Source organism: Lampetra fluviatilis, chromosome 11 (assembly GCF_964198595.1).
Source record: "Lampetra fluviatilis chromosome 11, kcLamFluv1.1, whole genome shotgun sequence".
Lineage (NCBI taxonomy): Eukaryota > Metazoa > Chordata > Hyperoartia > Petromyzontiformes > Petromyzontidae > Lampetra > Lampetra fluviatilis.
In genome coordinates, this window is record NC_136285.1 from 8,208,492 (window position 1) to 8,228,022 (window position 19,531).

The window sequence follows — 19,531 nt, forward strand, 5'->3', positions numbered from 1 at the left end:
CAGTAGTGGATTAATGAAAGGCAGTAAATTACATATTAACAAAAAGTAAAAAAAGAACGAGATAAATGCCCAAAACAAGCTTAAACAACTGTAATACCTTTTTTTTGTAGCGTCTCTAAATGCAGTAGCAGCTACTGTGTGCAGTGTAGTCTGAGTTATTTATAGCTTGAGAGAGTCCTAGATATACAAGGGTCAAATTAAATTGATGATAATGTGGGCCGTAGAGGCTAGAATCAAACCGGGCTGTTTGGAATGAGAACACAGCACTCTACTGTGTCATTAAACACTACGTCTCTGCTACCGGTGCCTCGCACAGGCAGACGTTGAGAAAATATTAAGAGAAGAAAATAATGAAATAGGTAAAAAGGTCACCGGTGTTTTAACAAACTCCCCAACTTGCCAAAAAAATGTTCAATGGATAATTGCCGTTTTCCTGGGATATCTTTAACAAATCTTGAACCCACTTAAAGGGCGGTCGAAATAAAAAAAGTTTTGTGTAACAAAGCAAATGCTGCCGAATGCTCTGCCATGACATTTTGCGTATACCAGCGTGGTCTACTGGTGGTTGCACAAGTGAGCGAGTGTTCTCCGAAGAAAGAAAAAAGAATGCCTGGCCTTGAAGTCTTGCCATGAAGGCATTGGGGGAGACGCCAGCCCGTGACCTCTTGACCTATATAATCTGCAGGCCTGGGGTTGTCCAGCTAAAGGGACCCCCCTGATTGTCGGTCTGCCTTAGCCATGCAGCTCTGCAGACACACAAACGCCCTTTGTGTCAACACGCAGCACCGCACTATTCTGTGCAAGTATCCACAACAAGCCAATCTAGCGTGAAAAAAAAATTCACAAGCTGCATAAGATATATGCCATATATATCCAAGGTTTTATGATAAGTTCTTGGTATTTGCTGCCTGGAAAGAAACGAACAAAAACAGTGAATGCTGGTTGGGTGGTTCAAGGTGCCGATGCTGCTTCGTTTGAGATGTTCAGCCACCTGGCCTTGCACTTGATATATAAACCAATTTGCCATATTCTTAGGTTTTTCGGTAAAGTCACGTAGGTAAAAAATTTAAATTAATAAAAGTAAAATAAAAAATAAAATAAAAATCACGACGTTTCGGAGGCAACACAAGCCTCCATCTTCAGGTGGAAGCTTGTGTTGCCTCCGAAACGTCGTGATTTTTATTTTTATTTTACTTTTATTAATTTTAATTTTTTACCTACGTGACTTTACCGAAAAAACCTAAGAATATGAATCCTTGCAGTCACGAAAGCTTCAAATCTAGAATCAATTTGCCATATATAAGAGTTTGTATTGGCTTTTGGAACAAATAGTAATACTTAATAGCACCATATACATGTTGAATGTAAAAAAAATGTGCAAAAATTACGTAAAGCAACTAATCTTTATCCCTGAAGCAGTGGTTCACACAATGAGTCTGGTGACCTGAGTTTGTTTGCCAGACACAGCGAACATCAGCGGCGAGTGGTGAAGTATGGTCAAATATTTGTCTTCTCGACAGACCTGTTCTCCACCTGAGGACGGCTGCTTGCGTTGTAGCCAAAACGTCGTGAGAATTATTTTATTATGTTTTATTTTTATTATTTTATTATTTCCATTCTACGTGACTTTACCGAAAGAACCAAGAAGATGTGGTCCAATAACTTCCATCATCTACAACAGTGCTGTGAAGACCTTCATCCAGCGGTGAATTAACAAAGGGATGTAAACTCCCCAAAAATATATAATTGTTTAAATATTTATCTACTGTAGGTCATTGCTTCGCATGTCGGTTCTGAATAGAAGAGGCAATTAAAACAAGATGTCCTGTGGCACAGAGCCACGCGGCAGGATAACTTGCTTGGCGAGATTGTGCTCAAGATCCTTGCGGGGAAGCGAGGCTCTTGCGCCAGAACTCGGTGGGCACGCCTTGGCACATTGCACGCTTGTACATCTGTCTCTGCTCCAAACGAGGGGGGTGGGGTGTGGATGAACGCACGTATTAGTGCGCAACAAATGACCAAATGATAAAAGATTTCTGGTAAATGGGCAATTTCCAGTGCGGTTTAAACCCAGAACAAACTAAAGATAGCAGGGTGGGTGGGTGGGGGGAGTCGAGCATGTCAGCGCTGTTGCAGCTGGAAGATGGGCAACGGTGACCATTGATCTTCTTGGTTCTTTCGGTAAAGTCACGTAAAATGGAAATAATAAAATAATAAAAATAAAAATAATAAAATAATTTATTTTAGTATATTATATTATTATTTTATTATATTATTTTAGTTTATTATGTTTAATTTTTTATTATTTTATTATTTCCATTCTACGTGACTTTACCGAAAGAACCAAGAAGATGAATCCCTGCAGTCACGAAAGCTTTAAATCGAAAGGTGACCATTGATTTATAACCCACTACTACTATACATTTGCCAAAACACATTCTATCATGACGAACCCGTGGAAAACTACGCGTGGCAGGCGAGCAGCATTCTTCAGACTGCGAAGAGCTATCGGGTTGTGGAAGGAAACAATAAGACCAGTGGAAAATAGTTTTAAACATACCATTATACAGTACTAAACACCTGCCTCTGAAAAAGATGCTGGAAGGTGACACTGACGGCTGCTCTGTGCTTCCAGTGTTCAGGGGCCTGCTTAAGGCGCGGCTCCGGCTAGAGCACGACATGTACCACACACATGTCGGTGATGTGCACGTCTTCTTTGAACGCTGGGGAGCCGGAAAAGCCCCCCTCTGTACCAGCGTGGACGGCACCCTCGTGTTCACCTTCTGAAGCGTTCGCTTGTCACCGTGGCGTGCGCGATGACCACCACCACCACCACGTGACTTTTCTTTCGTGTTGTGCGCGCTGCATTTAGCGCCACAGCGCGTCGATTTATAGCGTGTATCCGTTTGTTTCCTGGTGACTTTGTGTATTTCATATCGGAATCGCCTCCAGTGCTGTTGCTGCTGGAGGCAATAAAAGTTGTTTAAAAGTCAAAAGTCTGTCAAAACCCAGCATTAGAATTGGGTGCCCCACAGATATTCGATTGGCAGGTCCGGGGGGAGTGATGGGGTACAAAGTGTGGATACTCTCCCACCTCTTCTTGGTTCTTTCGGTAAAGTCACGTAGAAGGGAAGTAATAAAATAATAAAAATAAAACATAATAAAATAATTCTCACGACGTTTCGGCCACAACGCAAGCAGCCGTCCTCAGGTGAAAACCAGGTCTGTCGAGGCGACAGCGTCTGAATGAAACAGCACGCGTGCTTGGAGCATATATATATAAGCTGGGTTGGAAGGGGGGGAAAGGGCGCCTTGACAAAAGAATTTGCATATCAAGAGGAATTTAGCATATTTATGGGGTATGTGATTAGTACTACTTATGCCCGTGCATTATGCAGGATTAGCAGCATCAAAGGGATGGGATATGGGAAATGCAGGTATGTGTACTACTTATGCCCAGATTATATATATGCTCCAAGCACGTGTGCTGTTTCATTCAGACGCTGTCGCCTCGACAGACCTGGTTTTCACCTGAGGACGGCTGCTTGCGTTGTGGCCGAAACGTCGTGAGAATTATTTTATTATGTTTTATTTTTATTATTTTATTACTTCCCTTCTACGTGACTTTACCGAAAGAACCAAGAAGATTAATCCCTGCAGTCACGAAAGCTTTAAATCGAAACTCTCCCACCTCTTCCGAGACGTCTGGCCCAGTGTGGGAGAAGAGGTCAAACCCCTTCTAGGGGGGTGCTCGAGTGTTCCCTCTGGTGGAGGCCCTTCTGGCAGCAGTGGCGTGAGCAGGTGATTGCTGGTCTGCACCTTTAGCACCTTTTTATTTACAGTATAGGCAAAGCTATATTGTCATAAATGTCTAACAGACACACACAAGTGCTTCTGCTTTTAGCTTCAGTGAGGCAATAGCAATAACAATTACTTTTATGTTGTACGGAGACACGTTTTTGTCGTGACCTTCGCAACATCAAACGTTTGCCGGTGCCCATTATTGTTTCGTTGTTAAAAGTGACATTTCATAATAGACTGCATTATCAGAGCTTTAAATAACTTTTGTGTTCACCTGGCTGGCTTGCTGTGCTGGATTTTTATGAAATGTCTCACTGAGGTGTGGCAACCAGAATGAATACAGGGACAGGCACAGATATATATATTTTATTTTTATTTCCAAGTATAATTAAAACATTTCAATTTGCCGATCAAGGTCAGTTTTGCGATAATTTCGCTTTATGAGATGTAATTTCAAGGGACCACAAAAGATAATACAATCCAGGTGGATGGCTAATTCAGAAGGCTGATATTTTCATTAAGGTGTCTTGTGATACAATTGAAATGTATAGATAATCTAAATAAATGAATGACTCAAGATGGTGTGCAGATTAGGAAAAGTACTGATCCAGCATCATGGAGACTTATGCTGAATGGAAATATAATTATAATAGTAAACATGTAGACCTTTGTCAATCTACTGCTGGATAAAGGCTTCTTCACACCGTGTTGGTAATGGGGATTGTTTGAACATAATTCACCACATTAGTCAGCACTGGTTGGTTAAGAGCACCAGGGCCCGTTCAAATACCACTTGCCAATGATGTTAGCCATGGCTGGCAACCGAACTCAGTTTGCTGGAAATATACAAGGCAAGAATATTTACTTACTGCCTCGGGTGTGTGTCTTGGGCTGTGTGACGTTAATTTGAAGTTTTGTTCATGAGATAAAATACTTTATAGTCTGTGATGTAACTTAAGCAATCGAACTCGTGTGGTTTCCATTCCGTTTAAGTTCAATACAACATCACAGCAGTGCTGTTATTGTAGCACATTCCATAAATATACTTTAAAGTTGTTAGTTTGTGGCAATCATCTATGTCCACATTTATCTCCCGATAGATTGAGGCATCGCCAGACTGAGGGGTGGCGATGGCTTCGGGAGGCCTTAATTCAGCAGTAGATAGATCATGGCTGCCAATGAAGAAGATGATGATGATTGATGATGATAATGATCATCATATCTCCTGGTTACACACATTACATCTGACGCATTAAAAAAATACTTTTCTTTAAAAAAATATCTACATCTGCAGTGAAATGAAAGGATAAATTCCTGAATCGTGAGCCAAAATTAAAAGTAGTGTTGTGATTGAAAGTTCCGTAAAACAATAAAAATTGTCTGAATTATATCCAATGGCTATGGTATTAAACAGTTAAAGCAAATGTTGTAGGCCTTGGCAAAAATAATGTGAACATTGCCACTTTATGCTATATTGCCAATGTTAGTATCTGTCGTAAAAGAAAAAAATTGCTCCTTCGTCAAATATATGCCACCAGCTGCATTAAAGCATGTGTAGCATACACGTAGCTATCAACTTACTTATTTCTTTATTAAAAAACTCCAACGTGTCACATCAGAGGCAAAGTCAGCTACCTATATACTGAGGCACCTTAACTTAAAAGGCACCTTAATAAGCTGGACAGGTTGGAATTTGCCATAATTAAACTGAGTCTTAGACAGGGGTGGGAGAGGGAGGATTTTCAGGAAGAGGGTTTAGGCCTGCACAACGGTCATTTTATTGCATTGTTCCAATGTTGATTTAGGAAGATTGCCAATGCTCGTTTTTTGCCTCCATCGGACTAGACTTCATTCACAGACATCGCCCTTGTGTTTTAACCTATGCTCTGATCAATACACACTTTGACACTTCATACAACGAAAGTCATTAGAGCTGTCAATCAACTCAAAAGTCGAACAATGCTGTTAGTGAATCATCTAACTGCTCTACCCCAGTGGTGTAGCTGTCGCGTGTGCAGGTGGTGCAACTGCGCCAGGACCGACGGGCTATAAGGGCACCAGTCAACCAGGCTATGGAGTAGGGGAAGTTAGACAGGGGTGGGGTGGTGGGGGGGAACTGAATTCCTTGCACCAGGGACCTTTCCAATCATTCTTCACCACTGCTCTACAATGTGTAGTAATTCAGAGACACTAGTAGGAGGCACTCTCTCTTTTATTCCGGTCTTTATAGCCATAGGGGATAACTATATACCGGGTCAGGACAGCCAACATGCTTCCAGACCCACAGCTTCGAAGAGGCGAAGGCTACGACGACGGCAACACGACGAGTTCCACTCCAGATCGCAGCAGCCACGACTGTGAGTCGGAGCTCGCCTTTTATCCTCCCCAGCGTGGCCAGGCTCCGTCCTCGGCCAGGCGCCAGAGGTCGCAACCGGGTACCCGATACCCGTACCCCGGGTACGGGTACGGGTACCCGTTTGCGACCCTGGTGCGGCCGGGTACCGGTATGGGTAGGCCATGAGTCACTGGCGAGTAACCGTTTGTCACTCATTTCCCAACGTCTTGTCTCTTCTCACAATTCAAGTTGCTAGAATCAACCCACCCGCGCCTGCAACATGGCTTCATCCCAGAGGTCGCAATCGGGTACCTGATACCCGTACCGTACTCGTACCCGGCCGGGTAAGGGTAGGGTACGGCCGGGTACGGGTACGGGTACCCGTTTGCGACCCTGGTGCGGCCGGGTACGGTTATGGGTAAGGAATCAAAACCCGTTTGCGACCTCTGCCAAGCGCCCTTCTGGATCCCACCAGAAGGCTCCGGGCTTCGCCCACGGGTCCAACTGGTCGTACGGGCTGCGACCCCCACTCCCATTCTCAACCAGTCCCCAGCGCTACACGCTCCAGTGACTTATTCTATGTCACTACAAATGTAATCACTTGACCAAACAGTATACAGTATCCGTTTTAATACCTTGGTGGCTTTTCCACAGTGCTGAAGTTTGGGATGAAACAGTTGGCAAATTATATTTAAAAGCATCGCTATTAAGGCAGTTGCGTGGCCTTCTAGACTTGTACTCATCATCAGTATTTAAGAAAATATATTCTGGATTAGATTCGACCATCTGGGTCTCATCAGCAGTCAGGCTTGCTAAAGAAATACTGCTGGTTTTCCAAATGTTATTGGTGAGAGCACTCCCTCTTTAAACGATGGGATTCTAATGAAAATTAATTATCTTGCAATTTTAAGAGTAAAAAATGCTTCTGCTGTTTTTCATTACCTGTGCCAATTTGCCAAAATTATCATCTGCTACCGTCAGATAATGTTGAAATAAAATACAGTAATATATTTAACAATGCAGGCATGACGTGGTGGCGAACATAGCAAGACCCTCATAAATATAAAATCCTTTCATTACACTGAGTATGTAATGTAGTCTTCAACATTTGGCCGAAACCCTAAAGTTTGGTGGAGCTCATAAGACATGCAATAATTGACTTTTTTCGACAGGTGGTCAAATGACGGTGCAGCAACTTCTTCACCGTTAATGTGTTCCTGAGCCTAGCCCTGAAGTTTCCAACCAACTGCACGGTATGCCCAAGAGACCCTTGCCTAATTAGAAAGTTTTAATTGCAGCAGATGGCAGTGGTGACTGCTACGATTGCTGTGGTGATAACAGCGACTTTTGTTATGAACGTGCACAGCCGATGTTCACGCGTGTATCTTTAAAGATTAACTATAGTTTGCTGGTGCCGCTAAAAAACATTTGTCCGCTTTTATTTAATTTCACTCGTGATTTCCCAACTGCGTAGGCGGTGAAGCATTGGTTTATTTGAAATAGATCCCATGCTGCAGAGAGCACTCTGGTGTTATTACCGTTGTGTGTTAGCCAGCTGTCATAAAATGTGATCAGGGATTGGGGAAGCTGCTAAACTCCAAAGAGCTGTCAGGGCATGTGTAAATGTGTTATTTGAGCCATTTAAAAAATGAGTTTAATGGAACGGCGAAGCTTTCCTTCCTCATATAATGTTCTGTTAACGCATTAAAAGTTGTGCTCTGATTGAAAAAGCCACGGACTTGCCTTTTTTTAAATGGAGTGGTGGGATCGGCCAGGCAGCAAGGTCGCAGACGCTGTGGGTGTCACGGTGTGTGGACTTGTAGACTTGGCTAAGAGACACCCGTGAAATCTTAGACAAAATCGCGGTGCAGTATTTTTGAGTTTTTCTCCCTTTATTAAGGTGACATCATGCTGATGAGTGAACCTTTAATTAAACAAACAGCAGGTTCAGTACCCGGATCAATAGCCAGTCGTTGCATACATTTCATATATTTATAGAAGTTCAGTTTAGTTAAACAAATGAGAAATAGAGTTTGCCAGTACTACATATCGCGTGACAGTAATTAAAGATGAAAATAAAAACCCGATTCCTTCCTGGGTTGGCAGTGGTGCACAAACAAAAACCCCCAACTCAACACACTTGTCAATAATAATAACACTGCCATAAAAGGAAGAAAGAAAAAATCGACTTTTCAGGCCTTGGCTCTTTTTAAATCCTTTATATTAAGTTCGCGTGCTTGCTTGCTTGCGTGCTTGCTTGCTTGCTTTGGACCGTGCAAATCTTTCGGTCGTTTTTTAACCCACTTCCCGTGATCCAATCGAGCTGACATTTTCCACACAGACTCGTTGTGCCAGACAATTATTGTTCGTGAAAAAAAAATTCCCAAAATGTTACTTTTTAGGCAAAAAAAAATTATTTTACATATATTCAAATAGAACGCATTCATGGCTTTGGCTGAACGTCAGAGTGTAAGAGCCCAGAGCGTAACCCCTCCACAGGCCGTGGTGGAGTAGTGCAGTTGGTAGCGCCCTCGCTTCCCATGCCAAAGGTCGCGGGATTGATCCCCGCGTCCTCCACAGGCGAATATATTTTTAAATCCTTTATATTAAGTTCGCTTGCTTGCTTAGGACCGTGCAAATCTTTCGCTCGTTTTTTAACCCACTTCCCGTGATCCAATCGAGCTGACATTTTCCACACATACTCGTTGTGTGTGACAATTAATTTTCGTGAAAAAAAATCCAAAATTTTACACTGTTTAGGGAAAACAAATTAAATATGTAATTACCAATTGCTTAATGGTGGCAGACAATCATCTGACGCATAGGTGGCAGCCATCTCAAGGCAGAGGACGAGAGGACTCTAGCCGCCACGCATATAAAGGATTTATAGTGAAAAACTTTGTTTTTACGGGTTTACTTGTTAATAGCAGAGAACCATTTTTATTGACGAAAAATGTCGATGAATACGTAGAGTTTTTTTTTTACTAATTGAAATTAATGATAGTATTAGCAAATAACTGGTCAATGTGAGGCAGCAATCTAAGCAACGATTGTCGAGAACAAATCACGATTAGGATTTCCCCAGCTTCCAAAAGTGTCGCTGAGCCCCCGGCCCAGGAATAGGTGTAAGTTGCAAGAGCAGAAAATGTCAGCCGGTAATACCCACCTTGCTGTCAGCAAGTATTTTGTGGGTAAATCGTGGTGTCGCATGTCCGCTACACGTGAGTGAAATGTTTAGGGGATGTGAGCGCTTGACCTGCTGTGAGTAAAAGCAGATCGAGGCTGGCGAGATAGTGACGCATTGCCTGAGTACAAACCGCGGAGGTGTTTCGTGTTGACGGTTCGTATTCAACGCCGACCCCCAAATCGAATCGGTTTAATTACACTGCAGCACTGGCTCAGCCAGCAAATAACATTGGCGTAGGCTTAAATGCAATCAAATGTACACATTTCTAGTGTGACAAGGAAATGGCCCTGTAGCGTGCGTTACAAAGACGTGAATTTGAAAAATATTTGATTTTTTTTTCTGTGTGTGCAGTCAGCTACAATTTTTCACCAAGTTACGTTTTTCCGCGCTGTTAGCGTTACGCAAACATGTCATGTGACAGTACCGCAAAATCATTTAAATTCATTGCCGCCAGCACATTAAATTCACATTAAACTGCCTGAGTAGCCAATAAGCCTGACACAAAATCATCATTAGGCAACATTGTGGGAAATGCCAATATCAAAAGAATGCCTCCCTCCCATATTCGTCTAGCCAGATAAAAACGAAAATGTATTTGTTTACAAAACCCATCAGCCGCACGGCTTTCTGGGAATGCATCTTATCAGCACCACTGGTTAAACACAAGCACACTCTGGAGTAGTTTTGACATGCATTGTCTCATCAGCAGAGATGCGTGCTTGAGCCAATTCTGATTAACTGCCCGACGCAAATAGTCTGAGCGTTTCCTGCTTTGCGAGTGTTACAATTGCGGTGTGGCACGTGGATAGGAATTGATCAAATCACCAGAGGGCAAAGGCGATGTTGTATACAACATCATTTTTGCGCTGTGGAAAGTCAATGCGTTCTCGGGCTTCACATTCCAAATTCTAGTTTTGTAAACCATCTTCTTATTCTGTCACGATGCTCACATGGAAGATGTTGCTATGGCAACCCGTAATAGCACTACTGTAACAATGTGAGCAGAGTTTTTTTTATCTAGCATTTGCAGCAGTTCAACTGTAGTGCATTCATCTTGCAAACATTATTGCTGGATAGTGGATACAGTTACAATAATAATAACTTGCAGCACTTTCTCGATCCACTGTTAGATGAAGGCTTTTCCGTGCCATACTTCACCACACCGGTCAGTGTGGATTGGTGAAGAAGGTTGGGGAAAGGGGAGAAGGGGAGGGCAGGTTCAGATTTCAATTAGGGGCCGTCCATAAATGACGTCACGCACCTGGGGAGGGGGGGGGTCAGACATTTGTGACGATGTGTGACGAGGCAGGGTTTAAGAAATGTGACGTCACGTAAAAATGCGCAACTTTAAATAAATATAGACAACACGTTCTACTTAATTAAATAGACTTTTTAATAAATGTTTTCTCCAACAACAGCAGAGTGCAGCGCCACATTAAATACGCACTACAATGACAATAGTTTAAAGCGATTTGAAGCATGTTTTATTTTGTGGGGGGGGGGGGGCAGAGTTTTGTGACGTCATATTTGAGGGGGGGTCTGACTTTTTGTGACGCCGTGTGACGAAGGGGGGGGGGGGGATAAAAAAATCGTCGAAAATCTCGTGACGTTATTTATGGACGGCCCCTTAACTCTGATGTTAGCCGTGGCCAGGAAATAAATACAAGTTGCCAGATTCACAGCGCAGTGCGCTAACCAATCCGCCACTACTCCTCTTCGTGTATTTCAAACTCTGCTGAAAATGATCCATGTAAGACAAGACAAAAACCTCATTGGTCTTCTGCTATTTTATATGTATTTCCCAAAAGTTGAAATGGAGAAATGTATTTCTTATATATTTTAATTTGTGTCCAAAAAAAATCCCCATCACATTTGTATTCAATAAATAAGGAAACACCAGATTAACCAGTTATTGTGCTGTTACTGTATACTAAACTACAGCATGTAGGACACACGTACTTTTTGTCAGTATCCTTTGATTTACATACATTTTAAAGGTAGAGTGTCAGTAACCTTTGCGGAAGACATATCACCCATTTCCTCGCGTGCTTTCAGGGGCTTTTACCATTGCCATACTCATTTGCAAGAGAAAATATTTTATACGACAGATCTAACATACTTAGATATGATAAATATAACTGGCTCAATGAAAAGAACCAAGAAGATCAATCCCTGCAGTCACGAAAGCTTTAAATCGAAATTTGGCTCAATGAAGCTCATATACACTAACTTGCGAGAATCAGAAAGAAATCTTGATGTTTCGGTAACTATTTGACGTTGTACAAAGCCAGCGCTGCTTGCTTAGTGGATTTCGCTGAGAAATTAAAGCATAGGAAACTTAACTCTCACAAGGCTCCGTCAGTTTCCTCTGTGCACCTCACCCCAGCCCACCTCTTTACCTACCGATTAACATTAGCAGGTAATCCATCTCCCGGGGATTAAACTATATTCTCCATAAATGTAAACGAAACTTGTATTTTATTCATAAGGCCCACTGAGCGATATAGCTCAACAAAGTGGTTCATCGTGTGGGAATTTATAGCTGGCAACTAATCTAAACGCATGTTTTTAAATGTGAAGGGGAAAAACTGGAGGACCCGCAGAGAAACCCACACGGCCACGGGGAGAACATGCAAACTCCAAATATACAGACGTCATGGTAGGGATTGAACCCACGACCTCCTGTATATTAGGCGAGGTAGCTAACATCACTCAACCTAGGAAACTTGTTGATGAGCCAAAGTGTCTCCCTGTTCAGGTAAGCAAATGGGCAGCACTCATCTCTGTATGCAACCCAAAGCCAATGGGTAGAAATGGTGGAAATTACACATGCCCATGGCAGCAGACAGTCCTGTCATATTTTAGATTTGACGTTTTTCGTGACTGCAAGGATTTTTTCGGTAAAGTCACGTAGGTAAAAAATAAAAATATAGCTGTGATTTTCACACCTGATGATGATTGCTTGTGTTGCAATCGAAACGTCGTGATTTAATTTACTTTTATTTATTTTTTATTTCAATTTTTATTTTTTGTTTTTATTATTTTTCATTTTTTAACCTACGTGACTTTACCGAAAGAAACAAAGAGTATAGTCCTGTCATAGTATGACCACTGTTAACTTCTTACAAAGTGGTACTAATTTTGTTGAACCCAAATTAATGATAGGCCGAGTACACCCCCAGCAAGAAAATAAATTTACAAACCTTTTATTGCGTCTCATGGACTCCGACACATGACAACCCAGTGGGAGCTTGTACAGTGCATAATGTAGAGAGCCCTTTGTCCAGCCACTGCTGAGTAAAGGCCTCTCAACTCTGTCGGTCGTATGGGTTGCTTGACTGTACTCGCCATGGTGGGAAGAAGATGCTATCTCCCTCGCCTGGTGTGCAAGAGGTCATGGGTTCGATCCAGAACTTGAGGATGCATGTACATTTGAAGTTTGTGTGTACTCTCTGCCCCGTGGTGATCGCTTGGATTGTTTTTCGGGGTGCTCCGGTTTTGCGCTCCACATTTAGAAACGAGCCTTTAGATTATTTGGCTGCTACTATCAATTCCCACGTGTGGTGATGATGCGAGCCACTTCGATGTTCTATCATGTGTGGCCAGGTCGCCTCTGAAAGTAAAATTGTTTAGTTTGTTTAGTTTAGTTACCACGTTAGTCAGTGCAAGTTGGTGAAGGGGGAGTTGGGGGAAAGACTGATTAAATACAACTGCAGTAGATAGTATTTAAAATGTAAATCCTTTACGGCTGTTTGCAAACTATAAATGCGACCAAAACGTAGCTTATGAACCACACATTCTACTGTACTGAAGTTTGGATTTGCGGAATGAAAATCGAAATCGAATATAATAGATTGATAATACGTGTTAACAACAAATAGAAGTTTAACAGGAACTTTTCCGTTGTCTCAAGCGTGCTAAAACTTCGATTTAAAGCTTTCGTGACTGCAAGGATTCATATTCTTGGTTCTTTCGCTAAAGTCACGTAGAAGGGAAATAATACAAATACAACATAATAAAATTCTCACGACGTTTCGGCCGTGATAATTTTATGATGTGATATTTTTTAAATTTTATTATTTCCCTTCTACGTGATTTTACCGAAAGAACCAAGAATATGTGCTAAAACTTGTTTTAGGGAGGCTGCCAGGCAACTTCAGGGTTAGAGCACTGATCCAGCACTTTTGGGATCTTGGGTTCGAGCCTTGGGTCTGAGTGTCTCTCAGCTAGTTCATAATGGCTGTGTCAGAGACATCGAGCTGAGATCCTGGGGTTACAATCCGGGCAGCCACCCGCGATTAACGCGGGTTCTTCAGTGTAACGAATTAATGGTCTCAGTCCCGTCAGAAAGAAATGTGGTTTTTCACTGAATTTGTCAAGAATTCTCTGGCTCTGAGAGTGAACACAAAAGCATCTACTTTAACAGCACCCATAGTGTGGATATCAGGTCATTTGTCGGGATCTCAGCAATAGTTTTGTGAAATCACCTTCCTTTTTGGCAATTCGTTTCTTCTCAAACACGACATGATGCACCGTTTTGCGGAGTTTTGAATAGACAATCCTTCTTCTTACGACATGGGCCCGAGAGATCAATTGGAACAAACTTGTAAAAAAAGACCACGACTAATAATGAAAAAAATATATTTAAATCATTGTTATTCGTACAGAATATGCTGCTGAAGACAGCGAGTGTGCAGAGTTACCTTTTAAAACCCAAAGTCAATTGTTTTGTTGCTCTGAGAGATTTTTTAAAGCCAGTTCCACACTGTGCAAATGTGCAAAGATCGATGTACTGCTAAATTGTTAGTGCCCTGTCAATAGACTGAAGTTCATGGAGTTTGTGAAACGTTAGCCCTCAATGCCTCCCACACGAAGATGACATGAAAAGAGAAGCCAAGACGAACTACTTTGGAATCTTTGGCTGCCTCAATCCCCTGGCTGTCATACGAAAGCTATCGGGTTTACAAATTTCTTTTGCACATATTGTGCAGTTCCATTTTCAAAAGCAATTACTTTCAACATCGTATTGTTAACATTGTTGAAGGAGTGATTGCGGGGGATCTTTTTTTGTCAATAAAGATATCAGTGTTTTTTCGGTTGTTTTAAAATACAAATGTATATTTTGTATACCAGTGACCTTGTACTGTATGGCACTCATTTAATGAGTATAGTTGTCAGGTTGTAGCTACTAACTTGGGTGGTTCTTACAATTGTCGTCAAGGCATTGAACACAAATTTTTCCACACAAGCCAGTATTGTGACAAATGTAATCTACAAAAGAACGTCTGAGAATCAAAATTCCTACTCCAACACAAGACGTGCTCTGTGATGTCGAGGCCACACCATGAAGCACACATTGAACGACTGCTGTCCAGGGTTTCCCGAACTCCGATCCTTACGATCAACCATGCAACGTATCTCTGCTTTTACCAATATCCTCCTTCCATTCAATACAAATTAACTCGTTCCATGGTGCACAAGCCCGACAATGATTGTTAAAAGCGCCCCACGCGACACGCTAAGAAATTAATAAGAATACAGGGTGTTTCAATGTTTTTTTACCACTTCTGAGAATTTGCAACAATACCACAAGATATGTGCCTCCGGGCTCTGGAGACAGCCTGGAGAGGGATTCCAGGCGTGCGTTGACAACGATGGCGAACAAGTGGAGACTCTTTGATTCTTTGAAGCTATTAACATACATTTGTTATCATGTTACAGTATATTATCCGTTCTATTTCCATTAAAAACGATCGTCCCATATAAGTGTAAAAAATGTTTGAAGCGCCCTGTATAATAACCTCGGGTTTCTATAGCACAAGGCATCAAAGCGCTGCACGTGAAGCTTAAGTTATGGTGAGGCTGAGTCGACCTGAATAAACACCAGGTGAGTTCATCTTCTTGGTTCTTTAGGTAAAGTCACGTAGAAGGGAAGTAATAAAATAATAAAAATAAAACATAATTAAATAATTCTCACGACGTTTGTTATATTTTTATTATTTTATTACTTCCCTTCTACGTGACTTTACCGAAAGAACCAAGAAGATGAATCCCTGCAGTCACGAAAGCTTTAAATCGAAATTTAACCAGGTGAGTTTTAAGACGCGTTTAAAAAGTGTGCACAGAGCTCAGATTCCCGAATGGGTCGAGGAAGGGAATTCCACGATCGCGGAGCCTCCGTGTGCGTTCATAAGAACCAATTCAAATTAAGGTTGAGATCTCAAAAAGTGTGTGTGTGGGCGCGCGTTCCATTTTGCAGGGAGTGGTGGGGTAACGGTTAGCGCTACGCTGCGCTACCAACCCGGGGACCCTGAGTTCGATTCCCGCTCACGGCCAACACCGGTGACGATTATCTGAACCGGTTCTGGGCCTCCCATCCTCCCTCCCTCCCCCAGGTCGACTCAGCCTCAAATGAGTAGTTGGTGCGGTGTGGAAACATTGCCACGAGGCAGACAGATGCGGCCCAGCGTTGTTGCTGGCCACCCACCCACGCCTCGTGTGCCGTGCCGACCTTCATAGGTGCTACTCGCTAACAGCACTTGCCCCAACAGTCTGTTAAGGCTACACGGGGGGTCGTTGTCTTTGTGTTCCACGTGACACAAACAGCGTCAATTGCTTCGTGCTTCACGTGGCACGCGTTTAACAATCGGGCGCGTGCGGCGTGGAACGATTTCAGTCGTATTTGACTGGGGAGTAAATTTGGCAAACAGGGAAAAGCGTTGCGTGTTGGGTGGCGATGACTGGAGTTTGGGAGACCCTGCGCTACACCGATATACACCACACGCCGTTGTATCTTCCTTTAATTGCCCCATGCTTCTCATTCCACAGCCCTCTCCAAGCTGTTGCACATCCCCTTTCATTTGAGCCTCTCCCCACAATTCTTCCAGACACAAAAACGCCTCCCGATTCAACTCTCCATTTGTGGACGCCCCCCCCCCTCCTCCATACAACGCACGGATGTCAAACTCCGCGCGCTACATGCCACTGGGCAGGTGGCCCGGCTCAATTGAAGACTTGGCGCGTCTCTCCCACCCCGCCACACCGCAATGCAGAGGGGGACATTCCTCACAATAGTCTTAGCACGTGCGCCCGCGTCAGTCGAGACTCAAACAAACCCCTGACCTTTTGAACCGATGCCTGCAAGGCAAATGCTCTTAACATAACGGGTCAGTGGTAATCTCTAAAACAAGGCTCTGGTTCTAAAGGGGCACGGCCTTCTTGCCCCGTTTCCTTGCCAAAGATTGCCGAGGAATTCCCCTCGGTTTAACATGACGGGGGATTATAAGTCGCACGAACTGAAAACAGGGCAAAATATTCAACGCAGTTCATTTCAATGATGCCGACCCATCGATTAATTTCAAGGGGAAATGACACGCAGATAGTATTGGGATTTGTGAGTTTGTTTTCTCTCTCATTGAAACTACTGCAATGGCATACTTTTGACATGAGTAATGTGGGAAATGTTAGTTTATATAAGATTGCGACTGAAAACAAACACTTATAAAGTAAATTTTTCTTTAAAAAATATATATATTTTTAAATAATTATCTAATATAGTTTGACTATGTGAAAGCAAATGAAGCTTTAGATGAAAACTTTAGCCGCAGTAATTATCAATAATAACGCCACAATTGGGTCTTGCAATGACTGAATCATGGTGAGAGTTCAGTTTAGTTTTAGTAAATAGTGTTAAAAAAATGTTTTATAGTTTTTATTGAACATTTGTTTTACTTACGTATGCAATATCTTTCAACGCGGTCATTGTGTGATGTGAAGTCAGCAAAACGACACAATTATTATTAATATTATTTAATACTGTATTTACAACAATGAACACAAATACAGAGGCGTCAGGAAATGTTTAGCAAAAATAATAAAATAATAGGAGAGCACACTTAATGCAGGGGGGGGGGCAATCCTGTAAATAAATATAAATAATTTAAATAAATAAGCAAAACAGAACCGATTGTATTTTCATGAAGAAGAAGAAAATCCCAATTGCTAAAAGAAAAATAGCTACAAGATAAGGCACACATAAGGTAAAGATAGATAAATGTAGTGATAATCAATAATTAAAATGAAAGTTTAAACGTTCATCGTTGTTTAAGATACATTTTGCTTACCTAAACATCATAGGAGTATTTATTTTTTTACTCTGTATTACTTACAACTGCATATACAATATTGGTACCTTGACTTGAGGTCAATAAAAAGGTGCTTTTTTAAAGCAATGGACAACAGCGCAGACAATTTCAAATATCAGATCCATTGGTTAGCATGACAACTTTTCACCGATGCAAAAATTCCACGCAAATGTTACATCATTGTTAATAATATTGTTGGGTTGATGAACAATTAAACGTCACTGTTATTATTATAAGTGCACTTCTTTTGTCAAGATATTTTTTTGTGTTTACCGATTAATGTCTATTCATATTTCCATTCCAATTTAAGTCAAGGAAGCACACAGGACAAAATTGCATAAAAGGTACTATAAAAGTAATTTTAAAAAAACCAATAAAATGATGAGTGATTACAGTATCTTTGGTAAAATTAAAATGGATATCATGAAATTAGTACATCGAAAGGCCACTTTGAAATGCTGTACAACAAAACACACGTACACGGTTTGATTGTCTCGCCTTTACACTAAATGTAAGATATATACACCGTACACTCTCATTTGATCGTTTTGTACATGTAGCTCATCACAAAACCTATTAAATGTTAAGTAATTAAAACTTACAATTATTACCCCATTTGTACACAATATCCCAATTATTGGAATGCAGAACGATTACCCCTGTATGAAATGATAAACATTAAGAACTCGCTTTCAGACGTACTTCATACATCGTTTAAAATATACACGCTGACCTTGATCCAACATGGTTAGAATGGACGTGTATTGTCCAACCAGCTTGCCACATGCAATGTACTGCAGAGCGAGTTCTGTGGATGTATTTGATCCACCTATGATCATGTGTGCAGCAATAGACCCGATATAAAATGTTTCACCATATTGATAGCAAAAGCATGACACATTTACATTATAATAGAAAATATTACATTTAAAATAAACAAAACAGGTAACCTAATTACCGTCTATTAAAAGTACTTTCATCAATGTGCCTCAATTTGCTGTGCAAATTGCATCCACATGAACTAAACATGCAGCTTTATTATTCGTTCAGGGCTAAAGTATGTACAGACGTGTGTTCACTCATTACTGTTACAGGACGTTGATTAGTAATCATGATAGTTGATGGTTTAAAAAATATTAACAAAGTGAACGAACGTGTTCCGTTAAGCATTTCATTTTTAAGATCTACAATCTTACTCCAACATTTTCGTATGCAGGGTAGTATTGCAGCTCTTGTTCATTCTTGTGCACGTGAAGTTTAGACTTCCACACACGTGCAACATAACGTCTCCCTAAATCACAATTGTTTTGCTTTTCTTTCTGCTCTGACGTTGTGAAACTTCTCTCTCCGACGCTCGTTTATGTCCGCACCGCATTGGCAAGCTGGACTCGGAGGGTCTGGATGCTGGTCATAATTCTCTTCTGATGTCCGGCTAGGGTCACTCCAAGTCTTTGTAGGTCACTGTAGGAGTCACAGAAGTTCATGTTAAAATGTAAACAGGAACAGACAATTTTCGATTTAAAGCTTTCGTGACTGCGGGGATTCACATTATTGGTTCTTTCGGTAAAGTCACGTAGAAGGGAAATAATAAAATAAAATAAATAAAACATAAGATATCTGTATTTTTTATATTTTTTTATTTCCCTTCTACGTGACTTTACCGAAAGAACCAGGAATAGGAACAGCTAAATACACCGATATGGGTCACCGCTAAATTCATCACTGACTGCAGCAGCCCATAAGTAAACTCTGTTAAGTCATACTTGCTATTTATGCCCATTTATAAAATGGCTTTCTGCTTCCAAAATGCCAAGTGCCAAACTACATGTATGTCTCAGCAGTATGGACTGCATCTAAATGAGTGCTGATGTTAACATGATGTCAATGTGACTATGTCTCATTGTCCGATCCAAATGACTCACATTGACAAGTTGAACCAAGTTCCTTATGCAATCGAGTGGCAGTTTCAATATATTCGGGAACATGTCTACTATTCTTTGGTTCTTTCGGTAAAGTCACGTAGATAAAAAAAAAGAACGTGAATAAAAATAAAACAAAATTATT

The 19,531-nt window shown here is 41.4% G+C and overlaps 1 protein-coding gene across 1 annotated transcript in view; it reads right to left on the bottom strand.

The window, feature by feature from the left end:
* Positions 1-17,165: 17,165 nt before the first annotated feature.
* Positions 17,166-19,531, bottom strand: part of LOC144934768 (ephrin type-A receptor 4-like) — a 43,606-nt gene continuing 41,240 nt past the window's right edge. Inside the window, exon 17 of the mRNA XM_078860897.1 lies at positions 17,166-18,928. Within this exon, the coding sequence (XP_078717023.1) occupies positions 18,826-18,928 (103 nt within the window). The 3' untranslated portion in view covers positions 17,166-18,825. The remainder of the gene's footprint in view (positions 18,929-19,531) is intronic.